Source organism: Erythrolamprus reginae, chromosome 3, assembly GCF_031021105.1.
Source record: "Erythrolamprus reginae isolate rEryReg1 chromosome 3, rEryReg1.hap1, whole genome shotgun sequence".
Classification (NCBI taxonomy): Eukaryota; Metazoa; Chordata; class Lepidosauria; order Squamata; family Dipsadidae; genus Erythrolamprus; species Erythrolamprus reginae.
The window spans coordinates 12274414-12296356 of NC_091952.1; the positions used below are offsets into that span (position 1 = coordinate 12274414).

General features: G+C 42.3%; 1 protein-coding gene across 1 annotated transcript in view; it reads left to right on the plus strand.

The window, feature by feature from the left end:
• Nucleotides 1-21943, plus strand: part of LAMA5 (laminin subunit alpha 5) — a 241453-nt gene that overhangs the window by 198307 nt on the left and 21203 nt on the right. The window contains 11 exon segments of the mRNA XM_070744488.1: nt 1111-1221; nt 2644-2823; nt 3619-3761; nt 5536-5715; nt 7119-7255; nt 9572-9725; nt 11536-11669; nt 12775-12937; nt 13941-14066; nt 17861-18012; nt 20467-20599. Of these exon segments, the coding sequence (XP_070600589.1) occupies nt 1111-1221; nt 2644-2823; nt 3619-3761; nt 5536-5715; nt 7119-7255; nt 9572-9725; nt 11536-11669; nt 12775-12937; nt 13941-14066; nt 17861-18012; nt 20467-20599 (1613 nt within the window).

The window sequence follows — 21943 nt, forward strand, 5'->3', positions numbered from 1 at the left end:
GTCATTTCGGCTGTAGCTTTGTTGGTTAGGTATTTGGGACAGTTTTATAGGAAATGGAAAAGCAGGATATAGAAACATAGAAGACTGACGGCAGAAAAAGACCTCATGGTCCATCTAGTCTGCCCTTATACTATTTCCTGTGTTTTATATTAGGATGGATATATGTTTATCCCAGGCATGTTTAAATTCAGTTACTGTGGATTTATCTACCACGTCTGCTGGAAGTTTGTTCCAAGGATCTACTACTCTTGCAGTAAAATAATATTTCCTCACGTTGCTTTTGATCTTTCCCCCAACTAACTTCAGATTGTGTCCCCTTGTTCTTGTGTTCACTTTCCTATTAAAAACACTTCCCTCCTGAACCTTATTTAACCCTTTAACATATTTAAATGTTTCGATCATGTCCCCCCTTTTCCTTCTGTCCTCCAGACTATACAGATTGAGTTCATTAAGTCTTTCCTGATACGTTTTATGCTTAAGACCTTCCACCATACTTGTAGCCCGTCTTTGGACCCATTCAATTTTGTCAATATCTTTTTGTAGGTGAGGTCTCCAGAACTGAACACAGTATTCCAAATGTGGTCTCACCAGCACTCTATATAGCGGGATCATAATCTCCCTCTTCCTGCTTGTTATACCTCTAGCTATGCAATAGCAGTAGCACTTAGACTTATTCACCACTTAACACCACTTGCTGTTTATCAATGGGGCAGGCAAAGTAGTAATAGTAGTTCAGTTTAATAGGGTTTGGAGGATTCTATGACAATTTGCCATGGCTAAATTACCAAAGCCAAGAAATGGTGTAATAGAACCATTAAAGAAAGGATGCAAAAGGAGGGGCAGAATGGAATATAAATGGCAAAAAATTAAAATAATCTTGTATTTATTTTAAATAATTACATAGAATTGTTAAATTGTTCCTTTGTGAATTGGCTGCAACAAGTTGTCCCAATTCCCAGCTTGGGGAACACCGGTCTGGAGTGTCTTGGTACATCTCAACATTCACAGCCCCAGGTCATCTTCTTAATGTTACCGATTGAAATGTTACTTCCTGAAATCCTGATTTTGAACTTTGATAACTCTGTACTTCTTTTGTCTTTTAAACCCAAGTCAAGGGAGCCTTGGAGGCCGCCAAAAACAAATTGGCTGGCACCCAAACCAAAAAGGAGCAACTTTTGAACCAGCTGAACTCAGTGAAGAACAAATTGGACATGGTCCATGGTAAGCCTATAATGCTTATAATGACTTCACAGAGTTCCCAAATTGGTAGTCCTTGACTTACAACCAGTGATGGCCTGCCACTGGAACAGTAAGGTGCTGTGTTCCAGTAGCGATTTTTGGGATGTGTGTGCAGCTGAGTCTACAGAGAGGGGCGGCATACAAATCTAATTAATAATAATAATAATAATAATAATAATAATAATAATAATAATAATAATAATAATAATAATTTGGCTTCTGTGCATGCGCAGCAAGCGAAATCGCGTGTAAAGACACTTGCATGAGTGAGATCTTGGTGCTTTTTGCTGATTTTTTGCTTCTGCGCATGGGCGGAAGCAAAAATATCGATGAAGATCACCGAAATCTCGCTCTCACACTCATCCTCACACAAGATTTTGCTTGCTGCGCATGCGCAGAAACCAAATCTTGCACTGAGAGGTGCATGCACGCCTGCCGGACGGCCGTGCACTTGCGACGGCCTCGGAGGGCGCCCTGGTAGTGCCGAAGACGGCAGCCCTTCACTGCTTACAACAATTAGCTTACTGGCCATTGAAAGTTACAATAGCGCTGAAAATCTTTGACTTATGAGCAGTTTTCACACGTAATGACTGCTGTGGCCTCCCCACGGTCACATGATGAAAATTTGGTCATTGGCAACTGCCATGTCTTTAAAAGGATCACAGGATCACGTGATCACCATTTGCAGCCTTCCCAACTGGTTTTTGAGCGACATTTTTGAAGTGAGTTTTTCCTCCTTTCACGACCTTTCTGACCGCTGTTGTTAAGTGAATCACTGCAGTTGTTCAACATTGCCTTTGCTTGTCAGAAGGTCACGGACGGAAATCGCATGACCATGGGACACTGCCACCGTCATAGATATGAGTCAGTGGCCAAGCATCTGAATTTTGATCACCTGACCATGGGGATAATGCAACGGTCGTAAGTGTGAAAAACAGTCATATTTGTTTTTTTCAGGACCGTTGTAACTTCAAACAGTCACTAAATTTGTATATCAAGGACTACCTATTTTTAACTTTTTCATTGTCTATCTTGTTATTTATAGTTCTGTAAGCCACCCATAGTCGCTTGAAAGTGAGATGGGCTGCCTTTAAATTTAATAAATACATTAAAATAGGTAAATAAATAATAGATTTGTCCCATCACTTTGCAGTGATGGGAGAAATATCATACAATATTAAGGCATCATGCAATGAATTTCACTCCTGGCCAATGATTTTCTCTGAACCGCAAAGAACAGTTTTAAACGGTAGTTGATTTTGGCATTCGTTCTTCCGGAGTTTAAATGAATCTGAACTGTGGTGGTTTGGGGCCACTCTTCACTCTTCACGTTTCTTTCATCTAAATTCAGTGAGTTTGGTTGTTGTTGTTTAATTTTGCACCATGTCCCTTGTCGTTTGCAAGACGATGCATCGGAGAAAATTCAGAAGGCCAAAGATGCAGCCTTAAAAGCCAACGAGACAGTGGCCACCATGGAAGGAGAACTGAGTGACATGAAAAAAAACGTGGATGAGTGGAAAAAACAGTATGGAGATCTAAGCAGTGAAGATTTGAATAAAGCTACCCGTGATGTCAAGAATACTGGTGTGTAATCCATTAATACCTTTTATGATGATAATAATAATAATAATAATAATAATAATAATAATAATAATAATATTAATAATAATTTATTAGATTTGTATGCCGCCCCTCTCCAAAGACTCGGGGCGGCTCACAACAATGATAAAAGCAATATTATAGTGAAACAAATCTAATATTAAAAATAAATGTATAAAACCCTATCATATTAAAACCAGACAACACATACATACCAAACATAAAATATAAAGAGCCTGGGGGAAAGATGTCTCAAATCCCCCATGCCCATACATCTAGAAACATAGAAACATAGAAGTCTGACGGCAGAAAAAGACCTCATGGCCCATCTAGTCTGCCCTTATACTATTTTCTGTATTTTATCTTACAATGGATATATGTTTATCCCAGGCATGTTTAAATTCAGTTACTGTGGATTTACCAACCACGTCTGCTGGAAGTGTGTTCCAAGGATCTACTACTCTTTCAGTAAAATAATATTTTCTCATGTTGCTTTTGATCTTTCCCCCAACTAACTTCAGATTGTGTCCCCTTGTTCTTGTGTTCACTTTCCTATTAAAAACACTTCCCTCCTGGACCTTATTTAACCCTTTAATATATTTAAATGTTTCGATCATGTCCCCCCTTTTCCTTCTGTCCTCCAGACTATACAGATTGAGTTCATTAAGTCTTTCCTGATACGTTTTATGCTTAAGACCTTCCACCATTCTTATGGAAGGTCATCTATCAACTCTTATTTAATGCTTATTTACTGTTTTTCTATTTCTACTATCATTCCAGTTTCAAGTCTTGAAAGTACCCTGCCAGTCCTTCTGGGAAAGCTGACCAGCTTGGAAAACCGAAGAAGCCACAACGCAACTGTTTTGGACAATATCCTGCGGGTGCGCCAACTGATCTCATTGGCCCGGAATGCTGTCAGCAAGGTAAGGAGGCTTAAAGTCACTCAAAATGTGATGATCGTGCTCTCTGCCAGGATGAGACTACAAAACAAAGTGGTATGTTGGAGTTTAGGTCTTCAAAGAGAAAACAAAGTTCTAAGTCTTCAAAGGGAAGGCTTAGAACTTGTCTACAATCTGGTCAGTCAAAGGCAGGATTGGTAATTACAGGTAATCCCTGCTTAATGATAAAAGAGATGTTGAGACTCTAGAAAGAGTGCTGAGAAGAGCAACAAAGATGATTAGGGGACTGGAGGCTCAAACATATGAAGAATGGTTGCTGGAATTGGGTATGTCTAGTTTAATCAAAAGAAGGATTAGGGATGACAAGATAGCAATGTTCCAATATCTCAGGGGTTGCCACAAAGAAGAGGGAGTCAAACTATCTTCCAAAGCACCCAAGGGTAGAACAAGAAGTGACGGGTGAAAACTAATCCAGGAGAGAAGCAACTTAGAACTAAGGAGAAATTTCTTAATACTTAGAACAATTAATCAGTGGAACAGCTTGCCTCCAGAAGTTGTGGATGCTCCAAGATTGGTGGTTTTTAAGAAGAGATTGGAGAACTATTTGTCTGAAATGGTCTCCTGCCTGAGCAGGGAGTTAGACTAGAATACTGCATTCAGTTTGGGTCGCCACGATGCAAAAAGGATGTTGAGACTCTAGAAAGTGTACAGTGAAGAGCAACAAAGATGATTAGGAGACTGGAGGCTAAAACATATGAAGAACGTTTGCAGGAACTGGGCATGTTTAGTTTAATGAAAAGAAGGGAAGACATGATAGCAGTGTTCCAATATCTCAGGGGTTGCCACAAAGAAGAGGGAGTCGACCTATTCTCCAAAGCACTTGAGGGTAGAACAAGAAGCAATGGGTGGAAACTAAACAAGGAGAGAAGTAGCTTAGAATTAAGGAGAAATTTCCTGACAGTTAGAACAATTGATCAGTGAAACATCTTGCCTCCAGATGTTGTGAATGCTCCAACACTGGAAGTTTTAAAGAAGATGTTGGATAACCATCTTTTTGAAGTAGTGTAGGGTTTCCTGCCTAAGCAGGAGGTTGGACTAGAAGACTTCCAAGGTCCCTTTCAACTCAGATGTTGTTGTTGTTGTTGTTGTTAGCACCTCCAGGGTCCCTTCCAACTCTGTTATTTGTCACTAAGTGATCCAGTTGTAAACCATGACATCATGTGAGCTTGCCAACTTACAAAGCAATTGAGACAGTTCCCAGGTGTCTCTTGTTCAGTCAATCCCACACATTCACATTATGCCATGGTTATGTGATCACTATTTGTGACCCCTTGCCAGTTTTCCACCATTGCCTTGGCTTGGAAGACAACAAGCAAAGTTGCAAATGAAGATCGCATGAGCACATGATACCGATAACTCTCATAATTTCAAACCAGCTGCCAAATCAAAGTTTGGGGATGTTGTGAGTCGTAAGTCCACCTCAGTCAACACTACTGCAGCTTTGGTTGGCAAATGAGTGGTCATTCAATGAAGTCTACCCGTATATTATTTTTGCCCATCAATCTTTAAGAACAATCAAATAGAAATAAGCATAATCCGTGAAGCCAATTAAGGATTTGACTCACAGAAACTAATTCATGCTCCTTGGGATATCATTAAGAAGAATTTGTTAGTTGGGAGGATCTTTAAATGGAGGTTGGGATGAATTACCATCAAAATAGCTGATCCTGATGGGACCACAGTATTTTTTTTTAATGCCAGTATCAAACATTTATTCCTTTGATTTTTTGGTTTCTAGATTAAAGTTCCAGTGAAGTTCAATGGCACTTCCGGTGTGCAAATCCGGACTCCTAGTAATCTCCAGGATTTGGCTGCCTACACATCCCTCAAATTCTATATTCAGAACCCGGACTCCAAAAAGAGAAACCAACCACAGGATGAGTCTACCCGCTTCGTGTTGTACCTCGGACAAAAGGATGTAAGTTCTCAGGAAAGAAATCAAGAACCTGGAAAATCAACCCAGTGGGTTTGGAGTAGGAAATATAAATATAGTTTGTTTTTCACATGTATTTGAGAATGTTGGCATTACTATGCAGTTGTTACCCAATATGACTGATATTCACTGTTGGTGTAACATAGATTTAGCTCTGTTTGGGTTCCTCTTCTTTGCCCCAATATCTGTTCTGCTTCTAGTTATGAATGTATCACAAACACCATTTGAACGAACTTAGTTTAACCAATAAACCACTGCTAATAACTGGCTTAGCAGTGGAGACACACACACAAATCAAAAAGCAATTCTTTCTCGCAGAAAGCCAGCTGCTAATTAATCTTCATTAGCAGCTGGCATAGATTCAGACAGTCTTAACTCAAAAAAAGGCAGTTCTTGTTATCTCACGCAATGTCCAAGGGCTTGGCAAAATGGCCAGCAGTCCTCCTTGATAAGAAATCTGGAGAAACAGGTATTCACAAGACAATTCAGGAGAGTAAACTATTGCTCCCTGCAGACTTTCAGCTGCCTCTGCTTTCCTTAAATGGAGTAGGGGAGTGGCCAATTAGCCCTCAGTCTTACTCCCGAGGAGACCTCCTCTGGAGTAACCATTCCTGTCTCTTGGCAGCTTTGCGGGCTCTTACATCAATAAGAGGAGAAGCCTCTTCTTCCTCATCGGTGCTGTGAGGTACTGGAGGTTCCAAAGCCCCTGGCTGAACTTCTGCCTCTGGCACTGAGTCCTTGCCATTTTATTTATTTATTTATTTATTTATTTATTTATTTATTTATTTATTAGATTTGTATGCCGCCCCTTTCCGTAGACTCTCCACTATCTGACTCAGGTGCCAATTATACAGGCCACTGGCATATCACCAAGTCGGTCTCCTCTTGAACAGAATCTGCTATCAGCTGCACAGGCTGCTGGCAGGCACAACAATATCTTTGATTACTGTTTCTTCCTCAGATTTTGCACTTTGCAAAATGTTACTTAAAGTGTACTTTAACCAGAGCAATGTTAAAACACAAGTGTAGTTTGTCTCTGCTGCTTTCTGCTTTTGAAGTCTCCTTTCTTGGCTTTATTGTTAGTTAGCTAATTATTTTGGCTACTGTATTTATTTATTTTCTGGGTGTTTTTACTATTATTTTATTGTTTTAATTGTTTTACCTTTTTGAATTGTCAGCCCTCCAAAGTCACTGGGTTGAGTTTAACATCTATAGGAATTGAATGAAAGAATGAATAATTAAACCCAAGATAGCACAAACAACAGATAGGAAGAGTTGCAACATCTCGCAATCAATATAACCAAAAAAACCCCAGGCTCACTCACACTTATCTGGGCCTCAGTTTGGATGGCCAAACCAGGTTCGCTCTTGTTCTATGTATTTTCCAGGCCACTGGGGACTACATGGGCCTCATTCTTAAAAACCACAAAGTGGAATGGATCTACAAACTAGGAGATGATGAACCAGCACATCTGACAGTTGATGAGGAAATTGGGGAACAGTTTGCTGCTGTCAGCATCAACAGGTATGGAGAAACGAAGGGGGGGGGGCAGGCTTTAAAAATCAATGTTCAGGTAGTTCTCAACCTATGACCACAATTGAGCTCCAGATTGCTGTTGCTAAGCGAGACCATTATTATTATTATTATTGTTATTGTTATTGTGTCAATACAACACAGCAAACGAGATCTCTACCCTGGATTTCGTATTCCATCACCAGTTGGGCGCTTCCCAAGCACCTAGGACTGTGTGATATAGCGGCGAATTATATTTGCCGATCCCAGTAAAGCGGCCTTTTGCAATTGACAGATGGAGATTTTGTCAATTCTGATGGTTTTCAAATGTCCGCTGAGATCCTTTGGCACTGTGCCCAGCATGCCAAGTACCACTGGGACCACTTTCACCAGCTTATGCCAGAGTCGTTGCAGCTCGATTTTTAGATCTTCGTATTTCACTAATTTCTCTAGCTGCTTCTCCTCAATTCTGCTGTCCCCCGGGATTGCGATGTCAATGATCCATACTTTCTTTTTCTCCGCAATCAGGATGTCTGGCGTGTTATGCTTCAGAATTCGGTCAGTCTGAAGTCGGAAGTCCCACAGTAGTTTTGCTTGCTCATTTTCGACCACTTTTTTGGGCTTATGATCCCACCAGTTCTTTGCCACTGGTAAATGGTAGTTTCGGCACAAGTTCCAGTGGATCATCTGTGCCACAGCATCATGTCTATGCTTGTAGTCAGTCTGTGCGATCTTTTTGCAGCAGCTGAGTATGTGATCGATTGTTTCATCTGTTTCTTTACAGAGTCTGCACTTTGGATTGTCTGTTGATTTTTCAATTCTGGCTTTGACAGCAGAATTATTTATTATTATAATAATAATAATAATAATAATAATAATAATAATAATTATTATTATTATTAATTAGACTTGTATGCCGCCCCTCTCTGGAGACCCGGGGCGGCTCACAACATACAATACAAAACAATATATGTACAAATCTAATAAGTAAAACTATAACTAAAAATCTATTATCTTAAAAAAACAATATTTCACAATTGCATCCACACATAACATTTAATGGTCAGAAGTGGGGGGCATGTACTAGCTGCCCCATGCCTGGCGACATAGATGGGTCTTAAGGATCTTGCGAAAGGCGAGGAGGGTGGGGGCAGTTTGAATCTCCGGAGGGAGCTGAATTGTTCAGTGAGTTGTGCCTCAGTTTACAACCTTGCCACAGTTGTTAAATGATTCACTGCAGTTGCTAAGTTAGTAACACAGTTAATTGAATCTAGCATCCACATTGACTTTGCTGGTCGCAAAAGGGAATCTCTTGACCCCGGGACACTGAAACTGTCATAAATGTGAGGATAGTTGCCAAGCGCCCAAATTTTAATCACATGCCCATGGGGATGCTGCAATGGTTGTAAGTGTGAACAGCTTCCCTAACTCGCTTTTTTCAGTGTCATTTTAACATCAAACCATCACTTAAAGAACTGTTGCAAGTTGAGGATTACCTGTGCTGCTTGGTAGAAGAGAGAAAAGAGACCGCCTTCTGCCGCACGAATCCCAGCGACCGATTAGGTCCCACAGAGTTGGCCTTCTCCGGGTCCCGTCAACTAAACAATGTCGACTGGCGGGTCACAGGGGAAGAGCCTTCTCTGTGGCGGCCCCGACTCTCTGGAACCAGCTCCCTCCGGAGATTAGGACTGCCCCCACCCTCCTTGCCTTTCGTAAACTCCTTAAAACCCACCTCTGCCGTCAGGCATGTGGGAACTGAGGCACACCACCCCCCGGGCCTATACAATTTATGTATGGTATGTTTGTGTGTATGTCTGTTTTAATAATGGGGTTTTTTAAAGTTTTTAAAATTTATTAGATTTGTTATGAATTGTTTCATTGTATGCTGTGAGCCGCCCCGAGTCTACAGAGAGGGGCGGCATACAAATCTAGCAAACAAACAAACAAACAAACAAACAAATTAATTAATTAATTTTAAAAAAATTGTTTTGAAGGTTGAAGTAATCTCCTTTGCTCCTAAAATGCTTTCTGGTAATTTCCTCATCAAAAGAAGTCCTCTTTGGGCTGAAATTTGTCACCTTCTCCTTCCATCGTGGGCTTTGTCAACTTTCTACATGCTGCATTTCTGCTTATGTTTTTATTTGACTCCGATTACTGTATTTTTCGGAATATAAGATGGAATATAAGTATAAGGGGGGGAGGTGCATCTTATGCTCTGAAAAATACGGTATATTATTTTTATTTTCATGGGCATTCTTGAATGCCATTTCCTGGAAGAGGAATAGGAGAAATAGCCTAGAAATCCACAAATGTCTTCCTGGTTTTTAGAATCTTGCAGTACGGACACATGTCTGTGACAGTGGAGAAGCAAACCTTGCATGAGACCAAGGGGGACAGCGTCGCCAAAGGAGAACGTGGCTTATTCAATTTCAGGCCCCATAACACCGTTTTATATGTGGGTGGTTACCCTTCCAGCTTCACGGTGAGTTTGGCTGAGCAGACTGCTTGTGTTGGGATTGAGTGAATCAGAGGACGATGGGGAATTAGAGGAGCAGGACCCCTATTAGATACAAGGGTCAAGAGAATGTGGTCTAGATATGAATAACTGAAAAGAAGGGGTTCTTGGCATTAATAAATCTGTGCGACACTTGGCCACGCCTTGCCAGTATGTAAGGGGCAGACTAAGGGGAAATGGGTGTGGCAAACAATGTTCATGATCATGGCTATGTGAGATCTTTGGAGAAAAATGAGTATTTCTGCAGTCAATCAATCTACAAGCAAACACAAACAAAATAGCTCTTAAAATTGATACTTTGTTTTGTGTGTGGGCTTTTAATTCTATCACTGCCCAGCCCAGACAGAACAATGGCAATTCTGACCAAAAGTTGGGATTGCAAAGGCAGGACAGTTAGGCAACTGAAGCAGGGAGCAAAAAGCATTTTTTCTTTAAGTAATTTTTATTTTTGTTTGTTGTAATAAAAATTTAATAAAAATATATATACCATATTTTCCGGCGTATAAGACGACTTTTTAACCCCTGAAAATCTTTTCCAAAGTGGGGGGTCGTCTTATACGCCGGATACTGATTCCACAGTATCGGAAATTCGCCGGATACTGATCACACAGGCTGTAGAATGTGTGATCAGTATCCCATTACTACCGGCGTGGATAAGAAGGACTCCTCGGCCGGCGGAGGAAGCGCGGTGGCGGCGGCAGGCTCCGGAGGGAGCTCGGGCAGTGGCGAGAAGACGGGATTCCGGGTGCCGAGCGCCACCTGCCCGCCGTTCCAGCGCCTCGGCCTGCTCGCCCGGCCTCTTGCCCGGCGGGGAGAGCAAAGGCGGCAGCGGGAGTAGCGGAGGCGAGGCGGAGAAGAAAGAAGCGGTGGATAGCTGGCGAGGCACCGGCTAGAGGGCTGGACCCCGCCGCTTTGCCGCCGCTCCCGCCGCCGGCTTTGCTGGGGTTGAGCGCCATGCCCGGCGGCAGGAACTGCGGGGGGTAGCCGGCGTAACGAGCCCTTGCTGCGGCTATCCGCCGCTTCTTTCTTCTCCGCCTCGCCTCCGCTACTCCCGCCGCCGCCTTTGCCTCTTGCCCGGCAGGGAGAGCAAAGGTGGCGGCGGGAGTAGCGGAGGCGAGGCGGAGAAGAAAGAAGCGGCGGATAGCTGTGGCAAGGGCTCGTTAGCCGGAGCGTACGCCGGCTACCCCCCGCAGTTCCTGCCGCTGGGCGTGGCGCTCGACCCCAGCAAAGCCGGCGGCGGGAGCGGCAGCAAAGCGTCGGGGTCCAGCCCTCTAGCCGGTGCCTCGCCAGCTATCCGCCCCTTCTTTCTTCTCCGCCTCGCCTCCGCTACTCCCGCCGCCGCCTTTGCTCTCCCCGCCGGGCAAGAGGCCGGGCGAGCAGGCCAAGGCGCTGGAACGGCGGGCAGGTGGCGCTCGGCACCCGGAATCCCGTCTTCTTGCCACCGCCCGAGCTCCCTCCGGATCCTGCCGCCGCCGCCGCGGAAAGAGAAAGCTGGCACCAGGCTGCGTAAGGGAGACTCTCCTCGGCACGAAGCTCCCTCGCCAGCGCCGCGAACTGCTCCGAGGGGTAGTCTTATACGGCGAGTATATCTCAAATTCTATATTTTAACTGGAAAAGTTAGGGGGTCGTCTTATACACCCAGTCATCTTATACACCGGAAAATACGGTATATATATTTTAAAAGCAACCATAATTACCAAAGGGGAGTGTTTATCTATGCTGAGAAACTGAAACATAAAATTTAGCAAGTGGATTATTTATTTTTTCCCCTGAACAGCCTCCTCTACCTCTGCGCTATCCTAACTACCGAGGCTGTATAGAGATGGATTCTCTCAATGAAGAGGTGTTGAGCTTGTACAATTTCCAGCGCACGTTCCATCTTGACACAACCGCGGAGAAGCCTTGCACAAGGTAAGCTTGGTGGTGACGATACAGTCAAGACCCTTCATCCCTGGAAGAAAATGGACAGGATGGTACAGGTAGTCCTCAACTTACAACCAGAGTTTATACTAATATTTTCATTGCTAAGCAGGGAAGTTGTTAGGCGAATCGCACACAATTTTGCAAACTGGCTGAGCAAATCACTGTTGTCGTTAAGCGAATCTGACTTTGCCTATCAGAAGCTGGCTGAGAAAGTCACACATGGTGATCACATGATCCAGGATGTAGCAGCTGTCGTAAACACAATCCCGTTGCCATAGTGAACATATGACTCAGGATGTAGCAGCCATCGTATACTCCTGCCAGTTGCCATGTGCCCAAATTTTGATCAGGTGACCGTAAGGATGCGGAAATGATTTTAAGGGTGAGAAATGATTGCAGATCATTTTTTGTCAGTGCCATTATAACTTCAAGTGGTCACTAAATGCATGGTTTTAAGTTGAGGAGTACCTGTATGTAATTCTTCCCTGCCTAGAAACAGGAAATTCCATCAAGCTAAGCTCAGTATCTTTCAACAAGGTTCCTTCCTCAAAATACAACTTATATGTGTATATATATCTATACACACACACACACACAAACAAACATATGGTTACATATTTTTGCTGATAAATGAAATGGAAGGGAGCCTGGCATAGATCTATTTTGAGCTTGTTATGTTCTCGTCAGCTAGACATACCCTTATTGGGATTTGAACCTGTAGGCTTCTGCAAGGCAGGATATTAACCATACCCAAATATGGGAGGGAGTTCACTGCTGGGTGATTTGACTTCACAGAAGTTTGGAGTTATATTGTGTTGTTTAAGTGTTCCCTTTATTTTTTTTGAGCAGTGTATATATGCGTGTGTGTGTGTGTGTATGTGTGTGTGTGTAACATTTTTGCTGAAATGAAAATGAAGGGAGAGTAGTATAGATCTATTTTGAGGTTATCAGCTAGCCATACCTTCACTGGGATTTGAACCTGTAGCCCCTGCCTTGTAATGCACAAACACACAGACACAGACACACACATTTAAATCCAAATGTTTAATTTGTGGAGTACAGTCACTCATGCTCTCTTTCCTTTTTCTCAAAGATCTAAATCAACAGGTGATCCCTGGCTGACCGATGGCTCCTATTTTGACGGGACTGGATATGCAGAAATCACCTTTGAGAGCCAGATGGGAACAGTCAAACGCTTTGAGCAGGAGTTGCGGTTGGTGTCCTACCAGGGGATCATTTTCTTCTTGAAACATCAGGCAGGTGTCCCTTTCATTGGTCAGACTTGATAAACCGGGCAAGGATCCGGGATGCTAAACATACCCAATTCCTGCAATCGTTCTTCATATGTTTTTAGCCAGGGAGAGTATTTCCCAACTTCTGATGGGCCCAATAGGCTCATGTTTTGCTCTCCCCAGGCTCCAAAGGCTTCCTTGGAGCCAAGGGAAGATAAAATGCCCTCCCTCATCCCCCCAGAGCAGGGGTCCCCAAACTTTTTACACAGGGGGTCAGTTCACTGTCCCTCGGACTGTTGGAGGGCCAGACTATTAAAAAAACCTATGAACAAACCCCTATGCACACTGCACATACCTTATTTTAAAGTAAAAAACAAAATGGGAACGTACTATTTAGAGGGGGGGGGGGAGAAGTCTGAAATTCATACATGTTTATGTTTTGTTTTTAATTTTCTTTTGTTAACATCTGATTGGCTATACAAGGTTTTCTTGACTTATAGAAAAATGTATAAAGAAAGAAGGAAGCACTTTGGCATAATGACTAATAAGTTAGAAATATAATTGGTGTTGTACTTTTTTGAGGAGGGAATTTAATTAACTGGATGACAAAATTAGAAAAAAAAAACTTTTGCAACTTTTTTGATGATTGATATTAGTTGCTAACAAAATACCGCATTTTATTTATGGAAAATTAGATGTGCTCCTGTCACTCACCCGAGGGCCGGATAAATGGCCTCAGTGGGCCGCATGCGGCCCGCGGGCCATAGTTTGGGGACCGCTGCCCCAGAGGCTCTCTGGAAGCCAAAAGTGCCCTCCCAGAGCCTCTGTGCGAGCCAAAAACCAGTTGGACAGCACACCCCTGCGTGTTGGAGCTGAGCTAGGGCAATGCCTCGTGTGCTAGCAGATATAGCTCCACGTGCCACCTGTGGTAGCCATGTCATAGGTTCGCCATCACTGTTAAATACCATAGAGCGTTGACTTTTAGACTCCAAAACCTGAAAGTGATTTGTTCTTTTTCCTCCCATAGAATCAGCTTCTGTGTCTGGCAATTCAAGATGGAAAGCTGGTGCTGTATTACGACTTCGGTGAAGGCCTAATCATGGCGCCCCCTAAACAAGCCACCCTGATAGTCAGCAACAACGCAAACAAAGCGGTAATGACCCAACTGTCTCTTTCACTGTTGCGTCCTGAGACGGAAATATGTCCTTTCACTCTTTCTTCAACAGATTAGGGATTTCAGATTCGTGACTGACTTCACATTACAAGTAGTTCTCGACTTACCAAAAAAACAATGCTTAACGTTCATTTGAAGTTGGACATTCACTGAAAAATCCAACTAATGACCAGTCCTTTTGCTTAACAACCGTTGCAGCATCCCCAGGTCATGTGATCAAAATTAAGTAACTTGGGCAAATGGCTTATACAGGCAATCCTCTATTTACGACAGCTCGATTAGTGACCATTCGAAGTTATGCAATAATCCCCCCACCCCCAAATTGTTTAGAATAGAATAGAATAGAAAAAAACAACAGAGTTAGAAGGGACCTTACAGGTCTTCTAGTCCAACCCTCCCCCCCCTTTTTTATAATATTTTTTATTAAATTGCAAAGACAGACAAAACATACATTACATGTAACATTTAGTGGAGCAACAATCGCTCCTCTCCAAGTAGAAGTCATCTTTATATTTTTAATAAGTAAAAAAGAAAAGAAAACTAACTTTATCATTAATTTTAAAATACTTTAATACTGTATATCAATTGTAAGATAATAAGTAAAAACACACATCTAAAACATTTAAAAATATATAAAAATTTTAAAATTATGACTTGACCCCCCCTACTTAGGCAGGAAACCCTACACCACTTCAGACAGATGGTTTATCCAAAATCTTCTTAAAAACTTTCAGTGTTGGAGCATTTACAACTTTGGGAGGCAAGTTGTTCCGCTGATTCATTATTCTCTCTGTCAAGAAATTTCTCCTTAGTTGTGGGTTGCTTCTCTCCTTGATTAGTTTCCACTCATTGCTTCTTGTCCTGCCTTCAGGCGTTTTGGAGAATAGTTTGACTCCCTCTTCTTTGTGGAAGCCCCTGAGATATTGGAACATTGCAGTGATGGGCTACCAAAATTTTTACTACCACACTGTGGGCGTGGCTTATGCATTTTGTTTCAACATATTTCAGTACAAATTGGGTGCTCTGGGGTGGAGCTCCAAATTTTGCTACCAGAACTGCATTCCTGACCATACCCGTAGAAGCCCATCACTGCTATCATGTCTCCCTTGGTCTTTCTTTTCATTAAACTTAGACACACCCAGTTCCTGCAACGGTTCTTCATATGTTTTAGCCTCCAGTCCCCTAAAACATATGAAGAACAGTTTACGACAGAGTCCTGAAATTACAAAAGTTGCATCTTCACTGTAACACTCACTCTATTAGCCCACAGGGCTAATTAATGGGGAAAGCTGGATTTGTTTAAGAATCACTAACCCCCTCGGAGAGGGTCTGCAACTTGGGCGTCCTCCTCGATCCACAGCTCACATTAGAGAAACATCTTTCAGCTGTGGCGAGGGGGGCGTTTGCCCAGGTTCGCCTGATGCACCAGTTGCGGCCCTATTTGGACCGGGAGTCACTGCTCACAGTCACTCACGCCCTCATCACCTCGAGGCTCGACTACTGTAATGCTCTCTACATGGGGCTACCTTTGAAAAATGTTCGGAAACTTCAGATCGTGCAGAATGCAGCTGCGAGAGCAACCATGGGCTTCCCTAAATACGCCCATGTCACACCAACACTCCGCAGTCTGCATTGGTTGCTGATCAGTTTCCGGTCACAATTCAAAGTGTTGGTTATGACCTATAAAGCCCTTCATGGCACCGGACCAGAATATCTCCGGGACCGCCTTCTGCCGCACGAATCCCAGCGACCAGTTAGGTCCCACAGAGTTGGCCTTCTCCAGGTCCCGTCAACTAAACAATGTCGTTGGCGGAACCCAGGGGAAGAGCCTTCTCTGTGGTGGCCCCGACCCTTTGGAACCAACTCCTCCCAGATATCAGAGTTGCCCCCACCCTCCTTGCCTTTCGTAAGCTCCTTAAAACCCACCTCTGTCGTCAGGCATGGGGGAACTGAGACTTTCCCTCCCCCTAGGCTTATAAAATTTATGCATGGTATATTAGTATGTATGATTGGTTTTTAAATTGGGGTTTTAAATTAACTTAAATATTAGATTTGTTTACATTGTATTATTATTGCTGTGAGCCGCCCCGAGTCTGCGGAGAGGGGCGGCATACAAATCTGATTAATAAATAAATAAATAAATTACATGATTCACTTAACAATTGCTGTGATTGAACTTAACATCTATAAAATTGGGGGCAGCTCAATTGGCAACTACCTTTCTTAGCAATGGAAATTTGGTTTTAATTGGGGTCGTAAGTTCAAGACGTCCTGTATCCAGTTTCAACCCACTGAATCCAGCTTTGGAGAATAGATTGACCCCTCTCTTCTTTCTCCCAGCCTCTTAGATATCGGAACACGGCTGTCATCTCACCCCTTTTCCTTCTTTTCACCAAACTAGGCATACCCAATTCCTGCAATCATTCTTCATATGTTTTTAGCCAGGGAGATTATTCACTTACCTTCCCTAATGGTTCACAAATGTGAGTGTACACACCACCTCTGCACATATGCACTGCCTTCCGCGAATGCGAAGAGCCTCAAAAACATCAATAAATGGGACATCATAAAATCCGGGTGGGTGAGCAGGGCCTCCCGTAGTCGCCACTAACAGTTCGCCTGAGCAGGATAGAACCAGCTGAATGTCACTCCTGGTTTTAGCCTTCGGTCCCCTAATCATCTTTGTTCCCTTTCGCTGCACTCTTTCTGGAGTGCGATGGTCTCCTCAGCTTTGGAGATTGTCCGTACTACGTACTTTACCGGTTGGGTTTGTCAATATATGAACAAACCAGCAATGTATGTTTGGAGGAATTAGTGTAATGTTACTTTAAGAACTAGGGCTGCAATTAGCCATAAAATTGAGTCAGATGTGTTGCTCTTTGTTGTTGGTTATGGATTTTAGTCTTGCTGATGCTCGTTATTGCTCTATTGCTTTTGCTAACACTAATTCCCTGATCTCATTCTCTCTCTGTAGTTTTGTCTGCCTGACTATACTTGCTTTGTGCTACATATTGCTGTGTGCTAAATACTAGTCTATATATTATTTATGTAAGTAATATATGGTATTATATAGAACTGTGTATCCAGCAGAGGAATATTATTGATTAGCTACTGTGTGAATAGGATTATATATTCTTATATCTGGTTTATATATGATTGCTTGACTGGATATGTATGTAGTGGACTGTTTACTGATTACTTTATTGTATACATTGTAAATAATATGTGTACTCCACTTATTAGTCTGTGTTATTGGCTGAACAACCACCACTGCCACATATCCTCTGTTTTCTAAGTTTAGGATTCTAACATTGGTTGTGGAATACTAATAGAGATACTTTGAGAAGAAAGTCTGAATCTTGAGTGAAACCACCACTTTTGTGAGTGAGCAGTTCCATGGACATTTGGAAGGGCCTTCTCTGTGATGAAGGGCCTTCTTGGTGGTGGCTCCAACGCTTTGGACTGCCTCCGGAGATCCGCATTATCCCTACTCTACCGGCCTTTTGGAAAGTCATTAAGACCTGGCTTTTTCATGGGGCCATGACCTGGCTCAGTCATTCATGGGGCCATGAATGACTGAGAGCTTCTATGGTTTTTATGGGCTAATATTATGCTTTTATACTTTTACTGTTGTTGATCCTTCTTTTTAATTGCTGCTTTTTAATTGTTCTTACTATTTTGAGCCGCTCAGAGTCCACCCCGAGTTGAACGGCATATAAATTTTACTAAATCAATCAATAAATTGAATAAATTTCTGCTTGGTCTAATTCCAGATCCAGCTGTTTCTTTTCAAAATGAGTTCGAAGGCTCGTGTTTTGGTCCGTCTGGAGCAATCGACTGTCTTCATGATTGAACAAGAAAACATTCTGCATGAGGCCACCTCTTATTATTTAGGGGGAGTGCCCACCTCGATCTTGCCTGAAAAGTAAGATTTTCTCGTATTCGTGATTGCCAGTGGAACTTTGTTTTCTTGTGTCTACAGTTTTTATTATGATGTGAAGCAGAGGTCTTCAAACTTGGCAAATTTAAGACTTTTGGACTTCAACTCCCAGAATTCTGGGAGATTTAGGAACCCCTGATGTAAGGAATCTCAGCTTAGTTGGGGTCAGGAGTCCTTTACATCTGTGTATTCAGCCTTTCCCTTTCTCTTCATTCTGCTTTGGCAGCTGGGATTTGTTAATGTATGGGCAGAGTAATCTTTCTTTACCAAGGTTGTGCACACACAGAAACATTTAGATTAAGATTAGTTTGAATAACTACTCAGCCACCTACAGACATACTAACTTGAATTAAAGTTTACTTTGAGAAGCAACATATTTAGATAAACAGTCAAAAGTCGTACCCATAATAAATCAGAATAACAATCTAAATATTAAGTCTTTCTTACCAGTTGTCTTTGTCATAATCAGCAAACAAAGATATCAAGCCTAAACTGCATTTTGGACGAGCTGAAGTTTCAGAACACTCTTCAAAGGTAGCCCCATGTAGAGAGCATTGCAGTAGTAGAACCTCAAGGTGATAAGGGCATGAGTGACCGTGAGCAAAGACTTCCTGTCCAAATAGGGCCGCAACTGGTGCACCAGGCGGACCCGGGCAAATGCCCCCCTCGCCATAGCCAAAAGATGGTATTCTAATGTTAGCTGTGGATCGAGGAGGACGCCCAAGTTGCGAACCCTCTCTGAGGGGGTCAATAATTCCCTCCCCCAGGGTGATGGACAGACAGATGGACATGTTGGTAGTTTTGTTCCTTCTGCTCCTTAATCCTCCCATCTCTTTCTACCTATGTGCTTTGTGATTTCTCCTCCCTGTTCTAAAGAGGTTAAGCCTTGAAAAACACAATTAAATATATTTTATATAACACAATTAAATATATTTAATTGTACACATAGTAACAGCTGCCAGAATAGCCTACGCACAAAAGTGGAAATTGAATAGAATACCAACTGAAAGGGAAGTTTTAAAGAAAATTATGGATTGTGCATATAAAGTCAATGAATAGATTGACTTTAAAACTTAAAGACAAACAAGATTCTGATTTGTACAAAATTTGGGGAAAATTTTATGAATGGATGGAGAGTTAAGATTTATTGTTGTTTTGATGTTGTTAATATTCAGATACTGTAGATGAAATTGAGACAAGAAGATTGATTTTTAAATATTATAACCCAGATGGAGAAGATGAGTAATGGTAGCACTAAGTATTGATATCACACACACACACAAAAGTACTATTGGGATAATATATTGTAAACATATTCAAATTAACTAAACTTTTAAAAAAAGAAAAGTTATTTAGCTTTTTTTAGATGTGATATTCAAATTTACTTTATATATAATTTACTTTAGTATAAAATACGATATATTTTCTTATTAGAATAACTATTTTATTAGATATATAAAATTGTGGTTTATAGCTCTTTTTGTTGTAATATGAAGAATTATTTCATATATAATTTACTTGACTTAAAAGATTATAAGGGGAAAAAAATTAAAAAAAATTGAATAATGAGCCTAACAGATTTGTATGATTTAAATAAGAAATGAATTTGTTGACCAGCGATTAATGTAAAGGTTATTGTAATGTTTTAATATTAGAGAACGAAAAGCTATACAGTGATCCCTCGATCTTCGCGATCTCGATCTTCGCGAAACGCTATATTGCGATTTTTCAAAAAATAATAAATTAAAAATACGTGCGGAGGGAGGGAGGGAAGGAAGGAGGGAAGGAAGGAGGGAAGGAGGGAGGGAGGGAAGGAGAGAAGGAAGGAGGGAAGGAAGGAAGGAGGGAAGGAAGGAGGGAGGGAGGGAGGGAAGGAGGGAGGGAGGCGGGCATTCTAAAAGCCAAGAAGCCGTTGCCACAAGCGCTGCTGAAGGAGGACTCGTGCCCCAAGAAAGCCGGTGAGAGGGGCGAATCGGGCGGGCGGGGGGTAGCGGCGAGGAGCCCGGAGGCGCTGGGGGGGGGGGGGGGCCGGCATGAAAAACAACCATTGCCAGCCTCCGAACTTTCATCGCTCCACCATCTGCGCATGCACGGCCATGGAAAAAGGGCATGCATGCGCAGATGGTGTTTTTACTTCCGCACCGCTACATCGCGAAAAATCGATTATCGCGAGAGGTCTTGGAACGGAACCCTCGCGATAATCGAGGGATCACTGTACTTTAAAAGTTTTTTTTGAATATATAAGATATGATATGTTTTGTGAAAGAAAGAGATATAAGAGTCTCCATTGAATGATTACAAGATAAAAAGGAAAAATTTGTATATGTTTGACAATAAGCGGGACTTTGTGTTGTTTTTTATTTGGTGGAGAAAAAAAAATATGATTCAAAAAAAGAAAAACACAGGTACGCTTGGTTCAACCTTGCCTGTTTTTTTCAGGCTGAAGAAAATATTCCCCAAAGGCGGGTCCATCAGAGGTTGCATGAAAGGACTGAAAGCTCTGGGCAAATACGTGGACTTAAAACGCATGAACACCATCGGAGTGAGTTACGGATGCTCCTTGGACCTCCTGGTAAGACGATGCATTTATGAAGCTCCTTGAAGCACACAGCTTTGGAAATAGTCAGCTATTTCCAACCAGTGAAGGGCTTCCTGGTGCTAATGGTGCATTCCCGGTGACTGGTGTTTGCGCGTTCAGCATGAGATTCGGCTTTTGCACATACCCAGGAAGCCAAACCTCACGTGAAGATGCTTAAGCACGTGAGATTTTGGTCATTTTTTAAAAAATTCCACACATGCGCGGAAGCAAAAAACCCGCCGAACATGGGCAAAATCTCGTGCACGCGAATATCCTCAGATGAGATTTTACTCCCTGTGAATGCGCAGAAACCGAATTTATTTAGAGGTAGTGATTTCTGACAGTCTCAAAATGGGTGAGCAGTGTGGTCGGGCAGTAGGAAAAGCAAGTAGTATGCTAGGCTGCATAGCTAGAGGTATAACAAGCAGGAAAAGGGAGATTGTGATCCCGCTATATAGAGCGCTGGTGAGACCACATTTGGAATACTGTGTTCAGTTCTGGAGACCTCACCTACAAAAAGATATTGACAAAATTGAATGGGTCCAAAGACAGGCTACAAGAATGGTGGAAGGTCTTAAGCATAAAATCAGAAAAGACTTAATGAACTCAATCTGTATAGTCTGGAGGACAGGAGGAAAAGGGGGGACATGATCGAAACATTTAAATATGTTAAAGGGTTAAATAATGTTCAGGAGGGAAGTGTTTTTAATAGGAAAGTGAACACAAGAACAAGGGGACACAATCTGAGGTCAGTTGGGGGAAAGATCAAAAGCAACGCGAGAAAATATTATTTCACTGAAAGAGTAGTAGATCCTTGGAACAAACTTCCAGCAGACGTGGTTGGTAAATCCACAGTAACTGAATTTAAACATGCCTGGGATAATCATATATCCATTGTAAGATAAAATACAGGAAATAGGATAAGGGCAGACTAGATGGACCATGAGGTCTTTTTCTGCTGTCATTCTTCTATGTTTCTATGTTTCTATTATTTATTAATTAGATTTCTATGCAACTCTTGTGTGGGCATGCACATGCATGCATTGGGGACATGGAGATGCGTGCGCATTGCCATTTTTCCAACTGTGAAGGAGCCCACTGCTGCTTCCAACCGTGATGGAGCCTGCCCATCAGAGTTATCAGTCAGTAAGGTCGTTCAACGAGACTTCCACGTGATCGCCTCGCAGAACGACCATTCTCCTGGCCGTTCCATGTGTGGTCTGTAAACAAACAGAGTGAAAAAACCTGCCTCTGAAAGAGGACAGGCAGCTGTGATTTGTCGTAGAAGTGGCATGCCAGGTTGGAGAAAGAAAACACGGATCCCAATGATCTGAGCTT